The sequence below is a fragment of the Boleophthalmus pectinirostris genome, unplaced genomic scaffold (genome assembly GCF_026225935.1).
Source record: "Boleophthalmus pectinirostris isolate CB_2022bp ecotype Guang Dong unplaced genomic scaffold, ASM2622593v1 HiC_scaffold_14, whole genome shotgun sequence".
In the NCBI taxonomy this organism is placed as follows: Eukaryota; Metazoa; Chordata; class Actinopteri; order Gobiiformes; family Gobiidae; genus Boleophthalmus; species Boleophthalmus pectinirostris.
This window is the reverse complement of record NW_026571047.1, coordinates 36,941,603-36,960,552: the sequence shown is the minus strand read 5'-3', so window position 1 is coordinate 36,960,552 and position 18,950 is coordinate 36,941,603. Positions and strand designations below refer to the sequence as shown.

The 18,950-nt window shown below is 44.6% G+C and overlaps 1 protein-coding gene across 1 annotated transcript in view; it reads right to left on the bottom strand.

The window, feature by feature from the left end:
- LOC110168505 (C-terminal-binding protein 2-like) overlaps positions 1 to 15,325 on the bottom strand; it is a 69,432-nt gene extending 54,107 nt beyond the window's left edge. Inside the window, exon 1 of the mRNA XM_055149905.1 lies at positions 15,268 to 15,325. Within this exon, the coding sequence (XP_055005880.1) occupies positions 15,268 to 15,325 (58 nt within the window). The remainder of the gene's footprint in view (positions 1 to 15,267) is intronic.
- Between the last annotated feature and the right edge of the window lie 3,625 nt (positions 15,326 to 18,950).

Sequence of the window (18,950 nt, the reverse complement as noted above, 5' to 3'; positions counted from 1 at the left end):
TCCAGACCTGGTCTGGTCCTGGTCCCTGGTCCTGGTCTGGTCCTGGTCCAGTCCTGGTCTGGTGGTCCTGGTGTAGTCCTGGTCTGGTCCTGGGGTCTGGTCTGGTGTAGTCCTGGTCCTGGTCCTGGTCCTGGTGTAGTCCTGGTCTGGTCCTGGTCCGGTCCTGGTCCTGGTCCTGGTCCTGGTCCTGTCTGGTCCTGGTGGTCCTGGTGGTCCTGGTTGGTCTGGTCCTGGTCTGGTCTGGTCAGTCTGGTCTGGTTCCTGGTGTAGTCCTGGTCCTGGTCCTGGTCCTGGTCCTGGTCCTGGTCCTGGTGTAGTCCTGGTCTGGTCCTGGTCCTGGTCCTGGTGGTCCTGGTCCCTGGTCCTGGTCTGGTCTGGTCTGGTGGTGTAGTCCTGGTCTGGTCCTGGTCCTGGTCCTGGTCTGGTCCTGGTGTAGTCCTGGTCCTGGGTCCTGGTCCTGTAGTCCTGGTCCTGGTCCTGGTGTGGTCTGGTGGTCCTGGTCCTGGTCTGGTCTGGTCCTGGTCCTGTGGTGTAGTCCTGGTCTGGTCCTGGTCCTGGTCCTGGTCCTGGTCCTGGTCCTGGTCTGGTCCTGGTCTGGTCTGGTCCTGGTCCTGGTCCTGGTCTGGTCCTGGTCTGGTCCTGGTGTCTGGTCCTGGTCCGGTCTGGTCCTGTCTGGTCCTGGTCTGGTCCTGGTGTAGTCTGGTCTGGTAGTCTGGTCCTGGTGTCTGGTCTGGTCCTGTAGTCCTGGTCTGGTGTAGTCTGGTCTGGTCCTGGTAGTCCTGGTCTGGTGGTGGTCTGGTCCTGGTCCTGGTCCTGTAGTCCTGGTGTAGTCCTGGTCTGGTCCTGGTCTGGTCCTGGTCTGGTCCTGGTGTAGTCCTGGTCTGGTCCTGGTCTGGTCTGGTCTGGTCCTGGTCTGGTCTGGTCTGGTCCTGGTCCAGTCCTGTCTGGTCCTGGTGTAGTCCTGGTGTGGGTGTAGTCCTGGGTCCTGGTCCTGGTCTTGTCCTGTCCTGGTAGTCCTGGTCTGGTCCTGGTGTAGTCCTGGTCTGGTCCTGGTCTGGTCCTGGTCTTGTCCTGGTGTAGTCCTGGTCTGGTCCTGGTGTAGTCCTGGTCTGTCCTGGTCTGTCCTGGTCTGGTCCTGGTCCTGGTCCTGTCCTGGTCTGGTCCTGGTCTGGTCCTGGTCTGGTCCTGGTGTAGTCTTGGTCTGGATGGTGTGAAAGCTCGTCTCGAGCGTCAACACCAGAACAAGACAAGACAAGAACCATGTTCACATGGCCTGTTTGTCCAATAATCCTAAAGATGAGGGTTTGAATCCCACTCTCATAAAAAAAAAAAAAAAAAAAAAAATAAACCCACTGACCCACAGGTTGGAGGTGTGATTCCAGCTCCCACAGATAAATCCTGTTTGTCCTTGGGCAAGACTCTTTCCACTGCGCTCACTGGTTCATGAGTGAGTGAGCTGGACAAAAATGTGACACTGAAAACAACACGACACCATCTTGGGCTCAGCTCCAGATTAGATTAGATTTCTGTAGCCACAGCTGCCCTGGGACAGACCAACACCAGTCACTCACTCACCACTTTAATACATTAGATTTAATTTCCATCGCTCGTCCAAAACTAAATTTACCATAAACAGTGATTACATTTTCAACTTCAAAGTTTAAAAGAGAAAAAGTGTCTGAAGAAAGTGCAGGTGTAATCCAGTTATTTTGGTCTAATCTGGTTCAGAACATCTCGTCTTTTGTGTTTTTTACGTCTCTGTACTTTGTCCCTCCGAATAAAAACTCAAATAAGTGTCTTGCCTAAGGACACAACAGCACTACACACTGTTCTGACTCATCGTCTCGTCTCCGTCTCAGGTGTTTTTCTGGTTAGACTTTTGCCTCGTTTTATTCCAGGAAGTTCGACGGCGCGCTGCTGTTGTGTCCTTTGGCAAGACACCGGGCACTGGAGTGTGAGGAGGGAATGAATAATGTAAAGAGACTGAACCGGAGAGTATGAAAGAAGAACTGACCACGACACTAAAGCTAAAGCGCGAAATGTGTTATAAGAGCCGTCGTCATGGAGACACACGTCAACAACAGGAAGAGCAGAAAGATGAACGACAACGACCAAGAATCTGTTTGGACTAAAACTACAACTAAAAACAGAACTAAAAACAATTAAATCTACAGCTAAAAACTACAACTAAAACAGGAAAAACTACAACTAAAAAGAGGTAAAATGACAACTATAAAAAGGAAAAACTACAAAGAAAAACTACAACTAAAAACAGGAAAAACTACAACTAAAACTACAACTAAAAACAAGAAAACCTACAAGGAAAAACAACAAAAAATTGCTAAAACTATATGTAAAAAACACAACTAAAACAAGAAAAAACACAACTAAAAACAGGAAAAACTACAACTAAAAACTGGAAAAACTACATTTAAAATGGGAAAACCCACAGGTAAAAAAACCACAACTAAAAACTGGAAAAACTACAACTAAAAACTACAACTAAAAACAGGAAAAACTACATTTAAAATGGGAAAACCCACAGGTAAAAACACAACTAAAAACTGGAAAAACTACAAATAAAAACTACAAGTTAAAACAAGAAAATATGAAAAATTACAACTAAAAACTAAAAGCAGGAAAAATTAAAACTAAAAACCGGAAAAATTACAAGTAAAAACAAGAAAAAACGCAACTAAAAACAGGAACAAGAAAAACAGGAAAAACTACAACTGAAAACAAACAAAGAAACTACAACTAAAAACATGATTACTAATTAAGTCAAATTTTGCCTCAGTACAAATATATCATAAAACCAGCTCTTGGGGTCAAAATAAATCCGATGTGAACTGTCTACATCTAGTAATCAAGCATTTTTATGGTCTGCAAACCAGGAGGTGCACTGTTAGCATGCTAGTTACAGTTACAATGACAGCAAAAGTCCAATCTGGTCTCTAAAAGTTATGAAAAGCTCTTATAAAACTCATCTCGGTGAATAATTAGGACACTCTGAATGCAACTAAAATATGAAAAACCTACAACTAAAAACAGGAAAATTATAAGTAAAAACAAGAAAACTACAAGTAAAAACTGGAAAATAACTAAAAACAGGAAAAACTACAGCTAAAAACAAGAAAACTACAACAAAAACAGGAAAACTACAACTAAAAACAAGAAAACTACAACTAAAAACAGGAAAACTAAAACTAAAAACAAGAAAACTACAACTAAAAACAAGAAAACTACAACTGAGAACAGGAAAAATACAACTAAAAACAGGAAAACTACAACTAAAACAAGAAAACTAAACTGAGAACAGGAATACAACTAAACAGGAGAAACTACAACTAACAGAAAAATACAACTACAACTAAAACAGGAAAACTACAACTAAAAACAAGAAAACTACAACTGAGAACAGGAAAAATACAACTAAAAACAGGAAAACTACAACTAAAAACAAGAAAACTACAACTGAGAACAGGAAAAATACAACTAAAAACAGGAAAACTACAACTAAAAACAAGAAAACTACAACTGAGAACAGGAAAAATACAACTAAAAACAAGAAAATTATAAGTAAAAACAAGAAAAACAACAACCAAAAAGAAGAAAACTACAACTGAAAAGAGGATTACTAATTAAGCCAAATGTGTTTTGTTCCAGTACAAAAATATAGTAAAAACAGCTCTTGGGGTCAAAATAAATCCGCCGTAAGCTTTTTTATCCTCTGTAAACCAGGAAGTGCACTGTCAGCATGCTAGTTGCAATTACAACAACAGCAAAACTCCAATCAGGTCTCTTATAAACTCATCGTGGTGAATAATTATGACGCTCTGAATGGATAAAAATAAGTGTTTACAATGAACTCGTTTTGTTTTTCGCGTTTTTACGACATAAAAAACAAGACACAGAGAGTTTAATAAATGTTTTAAAATAAACACAGTATAAACCGTGTCCTGCGTCCAGGCCGGCGCTGCGTTATAAACAGCCTGCGGTGGTTTGCACGCTGCTCCAGAGCTCATTAGGTTTAATTGGATCACGTTTAATCCTGATCAGAGAGAGTCCGAGGAAAGTGACAGGTGCGGACCAGAGACAGGGCAGGTGTATTTACAGAACGGGGAATGGACAGGAACAGAGAGCAAAAGAATATACTGCAAATATAAAATAAAACTAAAGGTAAAAGAGGAACAGAAGAGAGAATAATTATGGAAAAAAAAAACGCAAAATAAATAATGATTGTGATGGAAGAGAAAGCGAGATAAGTAGATCTGTTTAATGCCACACTGTGAAACATTGCAGCCAAAGCAATGGCATCTCACCAAAAATGTTACGTGGTAAACCTTTAACAAGTCCTACACTAAAAACAGAAAAAAAATACAATTAAAACAAGAAAAACTACAACTATAAACAGGAAAAACAACAACTAAAAACAGGAATAACTACAACTAAAAATAGAAAAAAAAACAATTAAACTACAACTAAAAACAGGAAAAACTACAACCAAAAACAGGAAAAACTATACCTAAAAACGACAATTAAAAACAGGAATAACTACAATTAAAAACTGCAATTAAAACCCAGAATATCTACAACTAAAAACAAGAAAAACGACACCTAAAAAGTAGAACTAAAAATAGGAAAAACTACAACTAAAAACAAGAAAAACTACAATTAAAAACAAGAAAAACTAGAACTAAAAACAGGAATAACTACAACTTAAAACAAGAAAAAATACCACTAAAAAGAGGTAAAATGACAACTATAAACAGGAAAAACTAAAGGTAAAAACTACAACTAAAATAGGAAAAACTACAACTAAAAAACAAGAAAAACTACAAACAAGAAAAACTACAACTAAAAAATGAAAAAACAACACCTAAAAACTACAACCAAAAAACTACATCTAAAACTACAACTAAAACACGAATAACTACAACTGAAACTACAAATAAAAACTGAAAAAACTACAAGTAAAAACAGGCACTGTATCTGATTTTTAGTCTTAAAAACATGGGAAAAAAACTAGAACTAGATAATTTTAAACAATTTGCAGTCGTCCAAAGTTATTCCAGTGACAGTAAAGCTGACAACAACTAGCATGCTAACACACACTTCCTGATAAACGGACAATAAAACGCTCTATAATTAGACGCACGACTTATTTTGAAATCAAGAGCTGCTAAAAACAAAATATCTGTACGTTTTGGTCAAATACATGAAAAAATGTTGTTGTTTTTAATAATCAAAAACATCAAACATTTCTCAGGTATTTATATTTTTTAAAACAGCGTTAAAACCGTGTGTAAAAAAAGAGTAAATAAGGAAATAATACAAGTACAATCACGACAAATATAGTTTTATAAAAAGTTTTTTCCGGCACGTTTGAGGTTTGTGTGGGATTTTCTGCACACAAACGTCGCTTCATTCAAACATCGAAATGACTCAACTCTTGCAGCTCGGTGTGAACTGTTGCATAATCGCAGCTGAAGCTCTTTACATTCGCACGACGTTTTCAAACAAAACCCAAAATGAAACGCCTAAAATTAGTAAAACAACAACAAGAAAATCTTTGAATGAGAATTTAGAATCAGAAAAAAAATTGAAATGGTGAAATAAACCTTGATGAATTTGGAAAAGCAAAGGTCGTATTTTGTACTTAGAAAAGAGGCTTGGTTAAGATCTGGGTTAGGACTGGTTTTAGTCCTGGTTTTAGACCTGGTTTAGACCTGGTTTAGTCCTGATTCAGTCTGGGTTTTGATCTGGGTTAAAAAGAAAAAAAGATCCACACCGAATAAACTCTTTTGGACCTGGTTTAGTCCTGGTTTAGTTCTCATTTAGTCCTGGTACAGACCTAGTTTGTGATCTTTGTTTAAACCTGGTTGAGACCTGGATTAGACTTAATTTTAGTCCTGGTTTAGACCTGGTTTAGTTCAGATTCAGAGTGGGTTTAAAGGAGAAAAAGATCCACACCAAATAAACTTCCTTGGACCTGGTTTAGTTCTCATTTAGTCCTGCCTTAGTCCTGGTTCACACCTATTCTTGATCTTTGTTTAAACCTGGTTGAGATCTGAGTTAGACCTGGTTTAGACCTGGTTTTAGACCTGGTTTAGACCTGGTTTAGTCCTGATTCAGTCTGGGTTTTATCTGGGTTTAAAGAGAAAAAGATCCAAACCGTAATAAACTTCTTTGGACCTGGTTTAGTCCTGGTTCAGACCTATTTTTTAGTCTTTGTTTAGACCTGGTTAAGACCTGGGTCTATATACGACATGGAATTTCACAATTCAGTTTCGAATTTTGGCCTCACAATTTTATATTTGTTTAATTTCATATTTTTGTTTCTGCTTTTCTGAACTATAAAAGATGTAACTCACCGACACGTGACGCTTTTTTGTCCAATCCAAATGGAAACACTTGGGAAAAAAAAACTCACAAAATAATTTTCCTTATGTGTCCGTCATCCTTACAGATAAACTATTTTTATTTTCGCATTTTTCTTGCCTTGGATTAGAAAAATAAAGTTTCCAAATCCTGCCTTACTTGTATCTGGAGTAGTGGCCATTGTGGACACGATGACGGGGGGTCCGGTTCTCCTGCCGACCATCTTGGGGTTGTTCAGATTCTGCGTTTGTAGCACGTTGGCCGACGACACCGGCACCAGCGACGCGTCCTGGACCGGGTTTATTCCTTTCCGGAGCAGCTGCGGGCTGTGCATCGGGCTGCCGGCCAAAATCGGCGACGCTGGAGGCAGGTTCGTCGGCCGCTTCATCAGCTCCATCGGCGAGTACGACCCGGAGAAGGTTTTGGGCGCCGCTCCGGGCGTGACGGGCGCGACCTGCTGAGCTTGCGCACCCAACGCGGACATGGCGAGCCCGGTGTGCGCGTTGTACATCGAAAACGCCCGGGTTTGGTTGTAATCGGGGCTCACCGGGTACGCGCCGGCTCCCAACGGTCGGGCGCCCGGGTAGGTCGTTTCCAGGAGGTGCTGAGACGGGGCGCTGCTCGGTCGCCGTCCCAAAAACTCGCCCATTCGCGGGGAGACGCTGGCCTGGATGGCGGGCGGGCGGCGGCGGCGGCTGCTGCATCAAACCCGGGTCCATGCTCAGCCCCTGCGGTGGCATGTAGTTGCCGTGGCTGAAGCTGTTCGACCTCCCGCGAATTCCCGCCACCGCGCCCGTTTTGCAGTTCAGGACGATCCTCGACAGGACCCTCGCCTGCGCCAGGTTGGGGGCGACGGACCGGATGTCGTGGTCCTCCATCATCCCCAGCATGGCGGACGAGTCGAAGCCGTGCTGCAGCAGGGAGCGTGATCGTGCTCTCCGCCACGCCCTCGGAACGCAGAAACGCCAAAAACGAAGGGTCCACCATTTTCTTGGGGTCGGCGGCGCTCGGGTGGTGCGCGGGTAAGCCGGACGTCAAACCGGTCGCCGTCGCCGCAACGATCGCGGAAGTCGGGTCGTAATTGGGGTCGTAGGGCAACCTCTGCGACGCCACAGCTCCGTAGGGCCTCGCGCCGCCGCCGTCCATAACCTGACTCGCCAAATCCACCGTGCAGTTGGCGGCGGCCGCTGCGTACGCCTGCTGGTTCACGGGATCCGCGTTGTAAATGGGCAGCGTGGTGTGGACGGAGTAAAGCCCCGGTGACGCCGCGGCCAGCCTCTGCGCGTCTGGGAGCATCTTAGCGCCCGAGATAGTCTCCCTGTACAATCTGCTAAGCTCCAGGACGGACGAGGGAGGGGGCGGCGGGCGGGCGGGGGCGGAGGGGGCGGAGGGGGCGGGACGGGGGCCGGCGTCGGCGTGGAGCCCAGCAGCGAAGGTGTGGCTTGTTGTTGTCGATTGGCCTGATCCCACGTAGTAGCAGCAGCAGCGGCATTAGGGTGAGTTGGAGTTCTTAAGCCGTAATACGAGGCTGATCTGGTAAGAGGCGGCCGTTTATCCCTGTAAAACCCGGCCTCCTCCGCCGCGACGCCGTGCCCAGCCAGAGCCACGTCCCCCGGGTAGAACTCCTGGCCCACCCCCCTCTCCCCGGCCATTTGCCTCATGTACAAACTATTTAAATCCGGCGCCGAGTTCTTCCTCACGAGCTGTAATCCTCTTTCTGGGTGTAAACTCGCCGCGCGTAAGCTCAGATCAGGGTTCTCCGCCTGGTACGCCGGTCCCGGTTCTCCTCCCCAAAACGGACTCCTGGACCCCGCCACCGTCCCGCAGTAGTTGCACCTGCCGCCGCTGCCGGGTGTTTCCGTCGGGTTTTCCTGGCCGAGAGAGGCTGCGAAATGCGTCTGCTCGCTGGCGTTCGTCATCGCGCGACAGACAAAGCGGCGGGCGCGTTAATGGCAGCGGGACCGAGGCGGGTTTAAGGTTACGGCGGGCTCCGATTTCGGGCCAATAGAGGAGATTGGCGAGAGGAGTTCTGCATGAAGTGATATGGGTTAGTAAACAAGCTCCGCCCGCCCGGTGTCAGGTTAAAGAGGGATTGTATAGCCACCTGCTGCCTCACCCCATCAATTATTTAAATGTGGAAATACAAGAAAAAGTGCGGCAGGGACAGAGTTTCTCACAGTGGTGGGTTTGGTATTAAAGGAAAAAAGGTGAAGTGGGCGGAGGGACGTCGGCGATCGTCAAACGCAAAACGACACAAACACCGTGACAGTCAAAAAGTTTGGTTTGTGTGATTCTGGTTTTTAAGATATTTGCAGTTTTATTTTGTTAAACAGAATCAAAACAGAAGGAAATTATATGAAACTTAAACTAAACTAGAACTAAACCTAGGTCTAAACCAGTTCTAAACCAGGACTAAACCTGGACTGAACCAGGACTAATGTGGAAATAGAAGAAAAAGTGCGGCAGGGACAGAGTTTCTCACAGTGGTGGGTTTGTTATTAAAGGAAAAAAGGTGAAGTGGGCGGAGGGACGTCGGCGATCGTCAAACGCAAAACGACACAAACACTGTTTGTGCTTCAATTTGTACCGCAAAAAGTTTTGTTTGTGCGATTTTTGTCCTTAAGATTTTAACCGTTTTATTTTTGACGTCATCCAGCGCCTCAAAATGTTAAATAGTCTCAAAACAGCAGAAAATTATACAAAACGTTTGTGTTTTGTTGGTGTAAACCAGGTCTAAACCAGGACTAAACCAGGACTAAACCAGGTCTAAACCAGGACTAAACTATGACTAAACCAGGTCTAAACCAGGACTAAACCAGGACTAAACTATGACTAAACCAGGACTAAACCAGGTCTAAACTAGGACTAAACCAGGTCTAAACCAGGACTAAACCAGGTCTAAACCAGGACTAAACCAGGTCTAAACTAGGACTAAACCAGGATGAAACCAGGACTAAACCAGGTCTAAACTAGGACTAAACCAGGTCTAAACTAGGACTAAACAAGGAGGAAACCAGGACTAAACTAGGTCTAAACCTGGACTGAACCAGGACTAAACTAGAACTAAAGCAGGACTAAATCAGGACAAAACCATGTGGAAATAGAAGAAAAAGTGCGGCAGGGACAGAGTTTCTCACAGTGGTGGGTTTGTTATTAAAGGAAAAAAGGTGAAGTGGGCTGAGGGACGTCGGCGATCGTCAAACGCAAAACGACACAAAAACTATGACAAAAAGTTTGTGCTTCAATTTGTACCGCAAAAAGTTTTGTTTGTGCGATTCTGGTTTTTAAGATATTTGCTGTTTTATTTTGTTAAACAGAATCAAAACAGGAGGAAATTATATGAAACTTAAACTAAACTATGACTAAAGTAGGACTAAACTGAGACCGAACCAAGATTAAACCAAGACTAACCCTAAACTGAACCAGGACTGAACCAGGAAAAGTTTGTATCAGTCTTTAGTAACTTGTTTTTGATTCATATTTTATATAATACAGAGTTTCCCACAGACTCAGGTCGTTTCTCTTCACTGGTTTTGTGGAGTTTTGTTAAAGTCGCCGTCGTCAGCTGAACAGAAACGACGTCATATAATTTCCACAAAAATAATTATTAATAGTTTTATAAATATACTTGTACAAATGAAAACTGTCACAGCACAAAACTGGTTTAGTCCTGGTTCAGACCTGTGTTTTTGTTCTTAAAGTAGCCTACACAAAACTGACAAAAGAATCCATTTAATGAGTGTATTTCTAAATAATAAAAAAATTAAAACTTAAATTCAGCTCTGGGTAATTAAATACAAAAAAATGAATAAATATAACTGAATAAAATAAAAATATAAAAGTAGAATAAAATGAGATTAATTAATTCAAATAAATACAGTTAAAGGTTGTATAGAGGATTTTTTAAAGAAAGATAAATACAGCGACAGCGTCCTTTTTCAAATGTCGTGCATGCACAACATCACCTCCCTCCTCCACAGCTCCTCAGTAGAAACACCTCCTCCCGCCTCCTTACTCCAGAAATCACGCTTGTTTACAGCCAGTGCGTGTTCAGAATTACCGTTGAAGTGACCTGTGTGGAAATAGTTTAGCGACCGACGCGTCAGTTTTTAGACCCTTCGTCTGCTTCAGTCGCGCCATCGCTGGAAGGAATCTCCAAGAATCACCTCAGTTTGGCTTTGCTCCTTTTCTCCTTCTCCTTTTCTCCTTCAGCGACCTCAAAAATGGACTTTCTTTTGCGGCGAACTGGTGGATTCTTTGTCCTCCATCGCAACAAATTTTGTGCGAACTGTGAGGAAGCTACAGTTTGAAAAAACCTCTAAGAATCACTGCATAAACCACGTAATCCCTGCATGCCGTGAGTCAATTACTCTAGAAATGTAGAGAGTTTGATTGACAACCTAACAGCCAATAGAAAATGAGGCAGCCTCGTTTTCTATTGGCTGATGTTTATCTGGCCTCACTACATCCACAGTTGATAGATTTTCATTCTTTTTTTATTTTGGTCATCATAATTACAAGGCTGCTGCGTCTCTGTAATGGTATTTTAAATGATTTTGAAATTGAATTTCAATGACAGTTTGAACCAAAAAAAAAATCCTCCATACAACCTTTAAGTGAAACTAAAGGACTAAAGGAGGTTTATTGTAACATTATCCAGATCTAAACCACATGTAAACCAAGACTAAACCAGAACTCAACCAGGACTAAACCAGGTCTAATCCTCAGTCTAGACTTAAGCATTAATATTAAAGATACACAATGATGGTTTAGTCCAGGTTTAGTCCTGGTTTAGTCCTGGTTTAGTCCTGGTTTAGTCCCAAAACCAGAGTCTGTGTTTCCTACAATTCTTTTTTGTTTTTTTTGTTTTACTGTGAACGACAGAACAACAGAGAGAGAAAAAGAGAGAGAGAGAGAGAGAGACCGTCCTCTGAACAAACGAAAGAAAGAGAAAGAGAGGGGGAGTTTGAAGAGAGAGAGAGAGAGGAGGTATGAAACGAGAGAAGAAAGGGTGAAGGGGCAGAGGAGATAGAAGGAGAGATAGAGAGATAAGTGGGGGAAGAAGAGAGAGAGAAAAAGAGAAAAAGGAGAGAGAGAGGGAAAGCGGGTGGGGACAGTGTGAGGGGGTGAAGAGAGAAGAGAAGGGAAACGGAGAGACAAAAGAGAGAAAGTAAAGGGAGCGAGAGTAAAGAGAGAAATAGAGATAGGAGAGACAGAACGGAGAGAGAAAGGTGGGAGAGAGAGGAAGGAGAGAGAGAAAGGAGAGAGAGAGGAAGAGAGGGTAGAGGTGAAGAGAGAAAAAGGAGAGGAGAAGGGGGAGAAGGTGGGAGTGGTGGGAGAGAGAGGGAGTATGAAGAGAGAAAAGAGACAGAGAGAGAGAAAGGAGAGAGAATGACAGAGAGAGAGAAAAAGAAAAGGAGAGAAAAAGAGGAAAAAAAGAGAGAGAAGAGACAGAGAGAAAGGAGAGAGAGAGAGAGGAGGTGAAGAGAGAAAAAGGAGAGAAAGAGGGGAGTGTGGATGGCGTGAGAAAGAGGGAGCATGAAGAGAGAAGAGAAAAGAGAGAGAGAGCAAAGGAGAGCGAGAGAAAAAGAGAGAGAGAAAGAAAGAAAGAAGGAGAGAGGGGGAGAAAGAGAAAAGAGAGAGAGAGAGAGAGAAAGAAGGAAGGAGAGAGAGAGAGACAGAGAGAAGGGGGAGAAGGTGGGAGTGGTGGGAGAGAGAGGGAGTATGAAGAGAGAAAAGAGACAGAGAGAGAGAATGATAGAGAGAAAGAAAAAGAAAAGGAGAGAGAAAGAGAAAAAGAGAGAGAGAGAGAAGAGATAGAGAGAAAGGAGAGAGAGAGAGCCTCAGGTGGAGGAGTGGAGGAGGTGAGGAGTGGAGGAGTGGAGGAGGTGAGGAGTGAGGAGGAGGTGGAGGAGTGAGGAGTGGAGGAGTGAGGAGGGAGGAGTGGAGGAGTGGAGGAGGTGAGGAGTGGAGGAGTGGAGGAGTGGAGGAGTGGAGGAGGAGTGAGGAGTGAGGAGTGGAGGAGTGGAGGAGTGGAGGAGGGGAGGAGGGAAGGAGTGGAGGAGTGGAGGAGAGGAGGGAGTGAGGAGAGGAGTGAGGAGTGGAGGAGTGGAGGAGGTGGAGGAGGAGGTGAGGAGTGAGGAGGAGAGTGGAGGAGTGGAGGAGTGGAGGAGGTGGAGGAGAGGAGGAGAGGAGAGTGGAGGAGTGGAGGAGTGGAGGAGAGGAGTGGAGGAGTGAGGAGTGGAGGAGGGTGAGGAGTGGAGGAGTGGAGGAGGTGAGGAGTGGAGGAGGTGGAGGAGGTGAGGAGGTGAGGAGTGAGAGGAGGAGTGGAGGAGGTGAGGAGTGGAGGAGTGGAGGAGGAGGAGTGAGGAGTGGAGGAGTGGAGGAGTGGAGGGGGAGGTGGAGGGGAGGAGGAGTGGAGGAGGTGAGGAGGAGTGAGGAGTGAGGAGTGGAGGAGTGGAGGAGGGAGGAGTGGAGGAGTGAGGAGGAGGAGTGGAGGAGTGGAGGAGTGGAGGAGTGGAGGAGGGGAGGAGTGGAGAGTGGAGGAGGTGGAGGAGGAGGAGTGGAGGAGGAGTGGAGGAGGGAGGAGTGGAGGAGTGGAGGAGTGGAGGAGTGGAGGAGTGGAGGAGTGGAGGAGTGAGGAGGTGAGGAGTGGAGGAGTGGAGGAGGTGAGGAGTGGAGGAGGTGAGGAGGTGGAGGAGGGAGGAGGAGGAGGAGTGGAGGAGTGGAGGAGGTGAGGAGTGAGGAGGAGGAGGAGGTGAGGAGGGGAGGAGTGGAGGAGTGGAGGAGAGGAGGAGTGAGAGAGGAGTGGAGGAGAGTGAGGAGTGGAGGAGGGGAGGAGTGGAGGAGTGGAGGAGTGGAGGAGTGGAGGAGGTGAGGAGGTGAGGAGTGGAGGGAGGAGGAGAGGAGTGGAGGAGTGGAGGAGTGGAGGAGTGGAGGAGGTGAGGAGTGGAGGAGGAGGTGAGGAGGAGAGTGAGGAGGTGAGAGGAGGAGTGGAGGAGTGAGGAGGAGGTGAGGAGTGGAGGAGTGGAGGAGGAGTGGGAGGAGTGGAGGAGAGTGAGGAGTGAGGAGTGGAGGAGGTGGAGGAGGAGTGAGGAGTGGAGTGGAGAGTGGAGGAGAGGAGGAGAGTGAGGAGAGGAGGAGTGGAGGAGTGGAGGAGAGTGGAGGAGTGGAGGAGGTGAGGAGTGGAGGAGTGGAGAGAGTGAGGAGGAGGGAGGAGTGAGGAGTGGAGGAGGTGAGGAGTGGAGGAGTGGAGGAGTGGAGTGGAGGAGGTGGAGTGAGGAGTGAGGAGTGAGGAGTGAGGAGTGGAGGAGTGGAGGAGTGGAGGAGGAGGAGGAGGAGTGAGGAGTGGAGGAGGAGGTGAGGAGGTGAGGAGGAGTGAGGAGTGGAGGGGTGGAGGAGGAGGTGAGGAGGTGAGGAGTGGAGGAGTGGAGAGTGGAGGAGAGTGAGGAGGAGGAGTGGAGGAGGTGAGGAGGAGGAGGAGGAGTGGAGGAGTGGAGGAGGTGGAGGAGTGGAGGAGTGGAGGAGGTGAGGAGGAGTGGAGGAGTGAGGAGTGGAGGAGGGAGGAGGTGAGGAGGAGGAGGAGGAGTGGAGGAGTGAGGAGGAGTGAGGAGGAGGAGTGGAGAGTGGAGGAGTGGAGGAGTGGAGGAGTGAGGAGTGGAGGAGTGGAGGAGGGAGGAGTGGAGGAGGTGAGGAGTGAGGAGGAGGAGGAGTGGAGGAGGTGAGAGGAGGAGTGGAGGAGTGGAGGAGAGGAGGAGAGGAGGAGTGGAGGAGAGTGGAGGAGGTGAGGAGAGGAGGAGGAGGAGGAGGAGTGGAGGAGTGAGGAGGAGGAGTGGAGGAGTGGAGGAGAGGAGGAGTGGAGGAGTGGAGAGGTGAGGAGTGAGGAGTGGAGGAGTGGAGGAGGTGAGAGTGGAGGAGGAGGGAGGAGGAGTGGAGGAGTGGAGGAGTGGAGTGGAGGAGGTGAGAGGAGGAGTGGAGGAGGCGACTCTGTGACTCTGTTGTTTCTGTTCGTTCTTCAGTCCCAGAGGAAAACAGTGAGATTCTGACCCAGATGTTTTTATAATAAACATTTTGTTCGACTCAAATTAGAACAAAATTACAACAAATAAACGATTATTCTGAAAAATATTTTAGTCCAGAGACGTTTGTGACATTTTTCCACGACAAATATTTAAACCACGTGAGGACGGGAGGGCATCTGACACACTGCACTCATGTTACAGCCTGGTGATTATTTTCTGATTCCAAAAAAACACACAAAAAAAAAACCACAACCGAACAATTTTTTAGTCAATTTCTGCCAAATAAATACATACATATATAATTTGAACGTAAAATTTAAAAAAAAATTATTTAAAAAAATAAATGAATAAAACAAATTAAATAAAAATAAATAAAAATTATTCAATAAATAAAAAAATATATATATAAATACATAAAAAATATAAACATACATAAAAATTATAAAAATAAAAATAATAATAAATAAAAACTACAAATAAATACTAAAACTTAAAACAAAAAGCTAAAAAATGAATAAAAATAATAAAAACTAAAAAAATATATAAATAATAAAAATAAAAAATAAATAGAAATAAATAAATGAATGAATAAGAATGATAAGTAATAAAAATAAAAAATATAAATAAATAAAAAGAATAAAAAAAATAAAAAATAAAAAAAAAACAAAAACAAAAAACAAATAAATACAAATACTTAAAATAAAAAACAAAAAATTATACAAATAATAAAAACAAAAAATATATAAATAATACATATAAAATAATAAAATTAAATAAAAATTTATAAAAATAATAAGTAAATAAAATATAAAAAAATAAATAAAAAAAAATAACTAAGAATAATAAAGTTTAATTCAGCTCTCACCTTCACAGATGCGGTCCAGCCTCTGTCTCTTCACTTTGTGCTTGTCCACCAGAGACATGTTCATCCAGACTCACTTAAACTCCAACTTTAATCCAGGCTTAGTCCAGATCCGGTTCAGGTTTGGTCCAGACTCAGTCCAAGTCCAGATCCCAGGTCCAGATCCGGGTCAAATCCTCCCTAAAGTCATCACTCCGAGGCCACGGTCACGTTTCCTGAGGACAAACATGGAGACGAGAAGATTACAACGATGTTTTTCTACGTTTTTTCGGTCACTAAAATATGAATCAGAGTCTAATCAAAATCAAAATTTGAATAAACTCAATTTGCAAATCACAAAATCAAGCAAATTTCCCTTTAATTTAATCCACAAACAGAAAAATCTCCTGTTTATTCTGCATAAAAACGACAAATCCTGGAGTTTAGATCTGAATATAGTTGGGTTTCGTTTTACATTTTGGATCATTAGTTAAAGCTCCACTATGTAACTTTTCTAGTGCAGGTCCTGTCAGCTTCTTGTCTCGACTCTTGACTCAGTTTGTCCACGAAGGCACCAAGTTACAGGTCAGATCTGTGGAGAAGTGAGCAATTTTATATGATCTTATTTTTTATTGTAATTGGATCAACACAAGATGGACAAATTTAATGCCCCACTGTGGAATATTTCAGACAAAGCAACTAAACCAGGTCAAAACCAGGTCTAAACTAGGACTAAACTAGGACTAAACCAGGACTAAACCTAAAATTGAATAGGGTTCAATCCAAGTTTAAAACAGATCTAAACCAAGACTAAATTAGGACTAAACCAGATCTCAACCTGGTTTAAAACTAGGACTGAACCAGGTCTAACTGAAGATTAAAATAGGACTAAAGTTGGACTAAACTCTCTCAAGACTGTCACAGGACTAGACCAGGACTAGACCAGGACTAGACCGGGACTGTACGAGGACTAGACCAGGACTAGACCGGGACTAGACCGGGACTGTACGAGGACTAGACCAGGACTAGACCGGGACTGTACGAGGACTAGACCAGGACTAGACCGGGACTGTACGAGGACTAGACCAGGACTAGACCAGGACTGTACGAGGACTAGACCAGGACTAGACCAGGACTAGACCAGGACTAGACCAGGACTAGACCAGGACTAGACCAGGACTAGACCAGGACTAGACCAGGACTGTACGAGGACTAGACCAGGACTAGACCAGGACTAGACAGGACTAGACCAGGACTAGACCAGGACCTAGACCAGGACTAGACCAGGGACCTAGACCAGGACTAGACCAGGACTAGACCAGGACTAGACCAGGACTAGACCAGGACTAGACCAGGACCAGACCAGGACTAGACCGGGACTAGACCAGGACTAGACCGGGACTAGACCAGGACTAGACCAGGACTAGACCAGGGACCAGACCAGGACTAGACCGGACTAGACCCAGGACTAGACCAGGACTAGACCGAGGACTAGACCAGGACTAGACCAGGACCTAGACCAGGACTAGACCGGGACTAGACCAGGACTAGACCAGGGACAGGACTAGACCAGACTAGACAGGACAGACCAGGACTAGACCAGGACTAGACCAGGACTGTACGAGGACTAGACCAGGACTAGACCAGGACCAGACCGGGACTAGACCAGGACCAGACCAGGACTAGACCAGGACCAGACCAGGACCAGACCAGGACTAGACCAGGACTAGACCAGGACTGGACGAGGACTAGACCAGGACTAGACCAGGACTAGACCAGGACTAGACCAGGACTAGACCAGGACTGTGGGCAGGAGACAAAATGACACTTTATTTTTAGCTCCGTTTGTCTCTGTTCTGTGGAAATCGCACCTGAAACACACACAAAAAAAAAAAAAAATCTGTTGGAGCTTCGTCTGAAACAGAATCTGACCGTCTCCAAACTTTTCCAGCTAATGTCGCCACGGAAACCGCTCAACATTCCACCCTAGACACACATACACAGAACACCCCGGGAGTCACGTCAGCGCAAAGTATCAACAGAAAAAAATAAAATAAAAAAATCCACGAACCTGCGTTTTAATCTGTCACAAAAAGTTATTATCGTTATTGTTTTGTCTAAAATGTTCCGCAGTATGGCTTTAAACCTTTCTATCGTCATGGAGACCGAAACAGACCGGGTTACAGGTCAGATCTGCGGAGAGGCGACCCCGCTCACAGTCACAATGTCTTGTTTTTCGAGCTATAAAACCAAAAATTGTAATTGAATAAATGTAAAGTCGAGCTGTTTAAAGTCTCACTGCGGAACATTCCAGACAGAGGAATGACGTATCCATAGAAACAAGAAGGTGACGGACCCATAAAAGTAAAAGTTACACAGTGAAGCTTTAAGTTCTGTCCAAAAATATGTGACAGAAACACGAGCAGGTGATTCCCAGAGCAGAGACACAGCGCCCTCTGCTGGTCCAGTCTGGTACTGAGACCAGGACTAAACCAGGACTAAACCAGGACTAAACCAGGACTAAACCAGGAACTAAACCAGGACTAAACCAGGAACTAAACCAGGACTAGACCAGGACCAAACCAGGACTAGACCAGGACTAAACAAGGACTAGACCAGGACTAGACCAGGACTAAACCAGGACTAAACCAGGACTGAACCAGGATTAAACCAGGACTAGAGTAAGACTAAACTCGGACTAAACCAGGACTAGACCAAGGACTAAACCAGGTCTAAATCAGGACTAAATCAGGACTAAACAAGGACCAGACCAGGACTAAACCAGGACTAAACCAGGACTAAACCAGGATTAAACCAGGACTAGAGTAAGACTAAACTCGGACTAAACCAGGACAAGACCAAGTACTAAACCAGGTCTAAATCAGGACTAAATCAGGACTAGACCAGGACTAAACCAGGACTAGAGTAAGACTAAACCAGGACTAAACCAGGACTAGAGTAAGACTAAACCAGGACTAAACCAGGACTAGACCAGGACTAGAGTAGGACTAAACCAGGACTGTAGCAGATCTAAACCGGAACTAAACCAGGACTAGACCAGGACTAAACCGGGACTAAATTAGGACTAGACCAGGACTATAGTAAGACTAAACCAGGACTGAACCAGGATTAAACCAGGATTTATTAAATTTTTATTATATAACATTTAATTTTATTAAAGGACAAATTAGAGCCAACAATTCACTAAAAACGAATGAACACTTCTGCTTTTAAAGGTGCACCGTGTCACTTTTCTGCTCGTTTCTATGGAGATATTCCTCGGCGCAGCTCACGAAACGAAGTCCAAAAACTAATCTCAATAAGTCGTTTTCATATCACGTCCAAAATAATCTTCCTCGGTGTGAAAATCCTGGTGTTTTTTCTCGGAGCAAAGTGCAGAAAAACAATCTTCTCCCTCCCACGTGTCACACCTGCACGAGCCAACAGGAGGCGCCAAAAACAACACGGTTCTACTGCGACCGGAGCCAAAACACGACAAGAACAGACGAGGAGTTTAAGGTCTAACGGAAATATGTGTTTGTTTTATTTTATTTTTTCTTACTACAGACGAAGATGAAGAAAAAGATTTAACGACAAAAGTGTGAAGAGAAATTCTGGTTATTTTAGTTTAATCTATTTTATTTATATTCGGAATTAATGTTCAGAGTCGATGTTCAGACCGACTGGAAGTGACGCAAACCAGGACT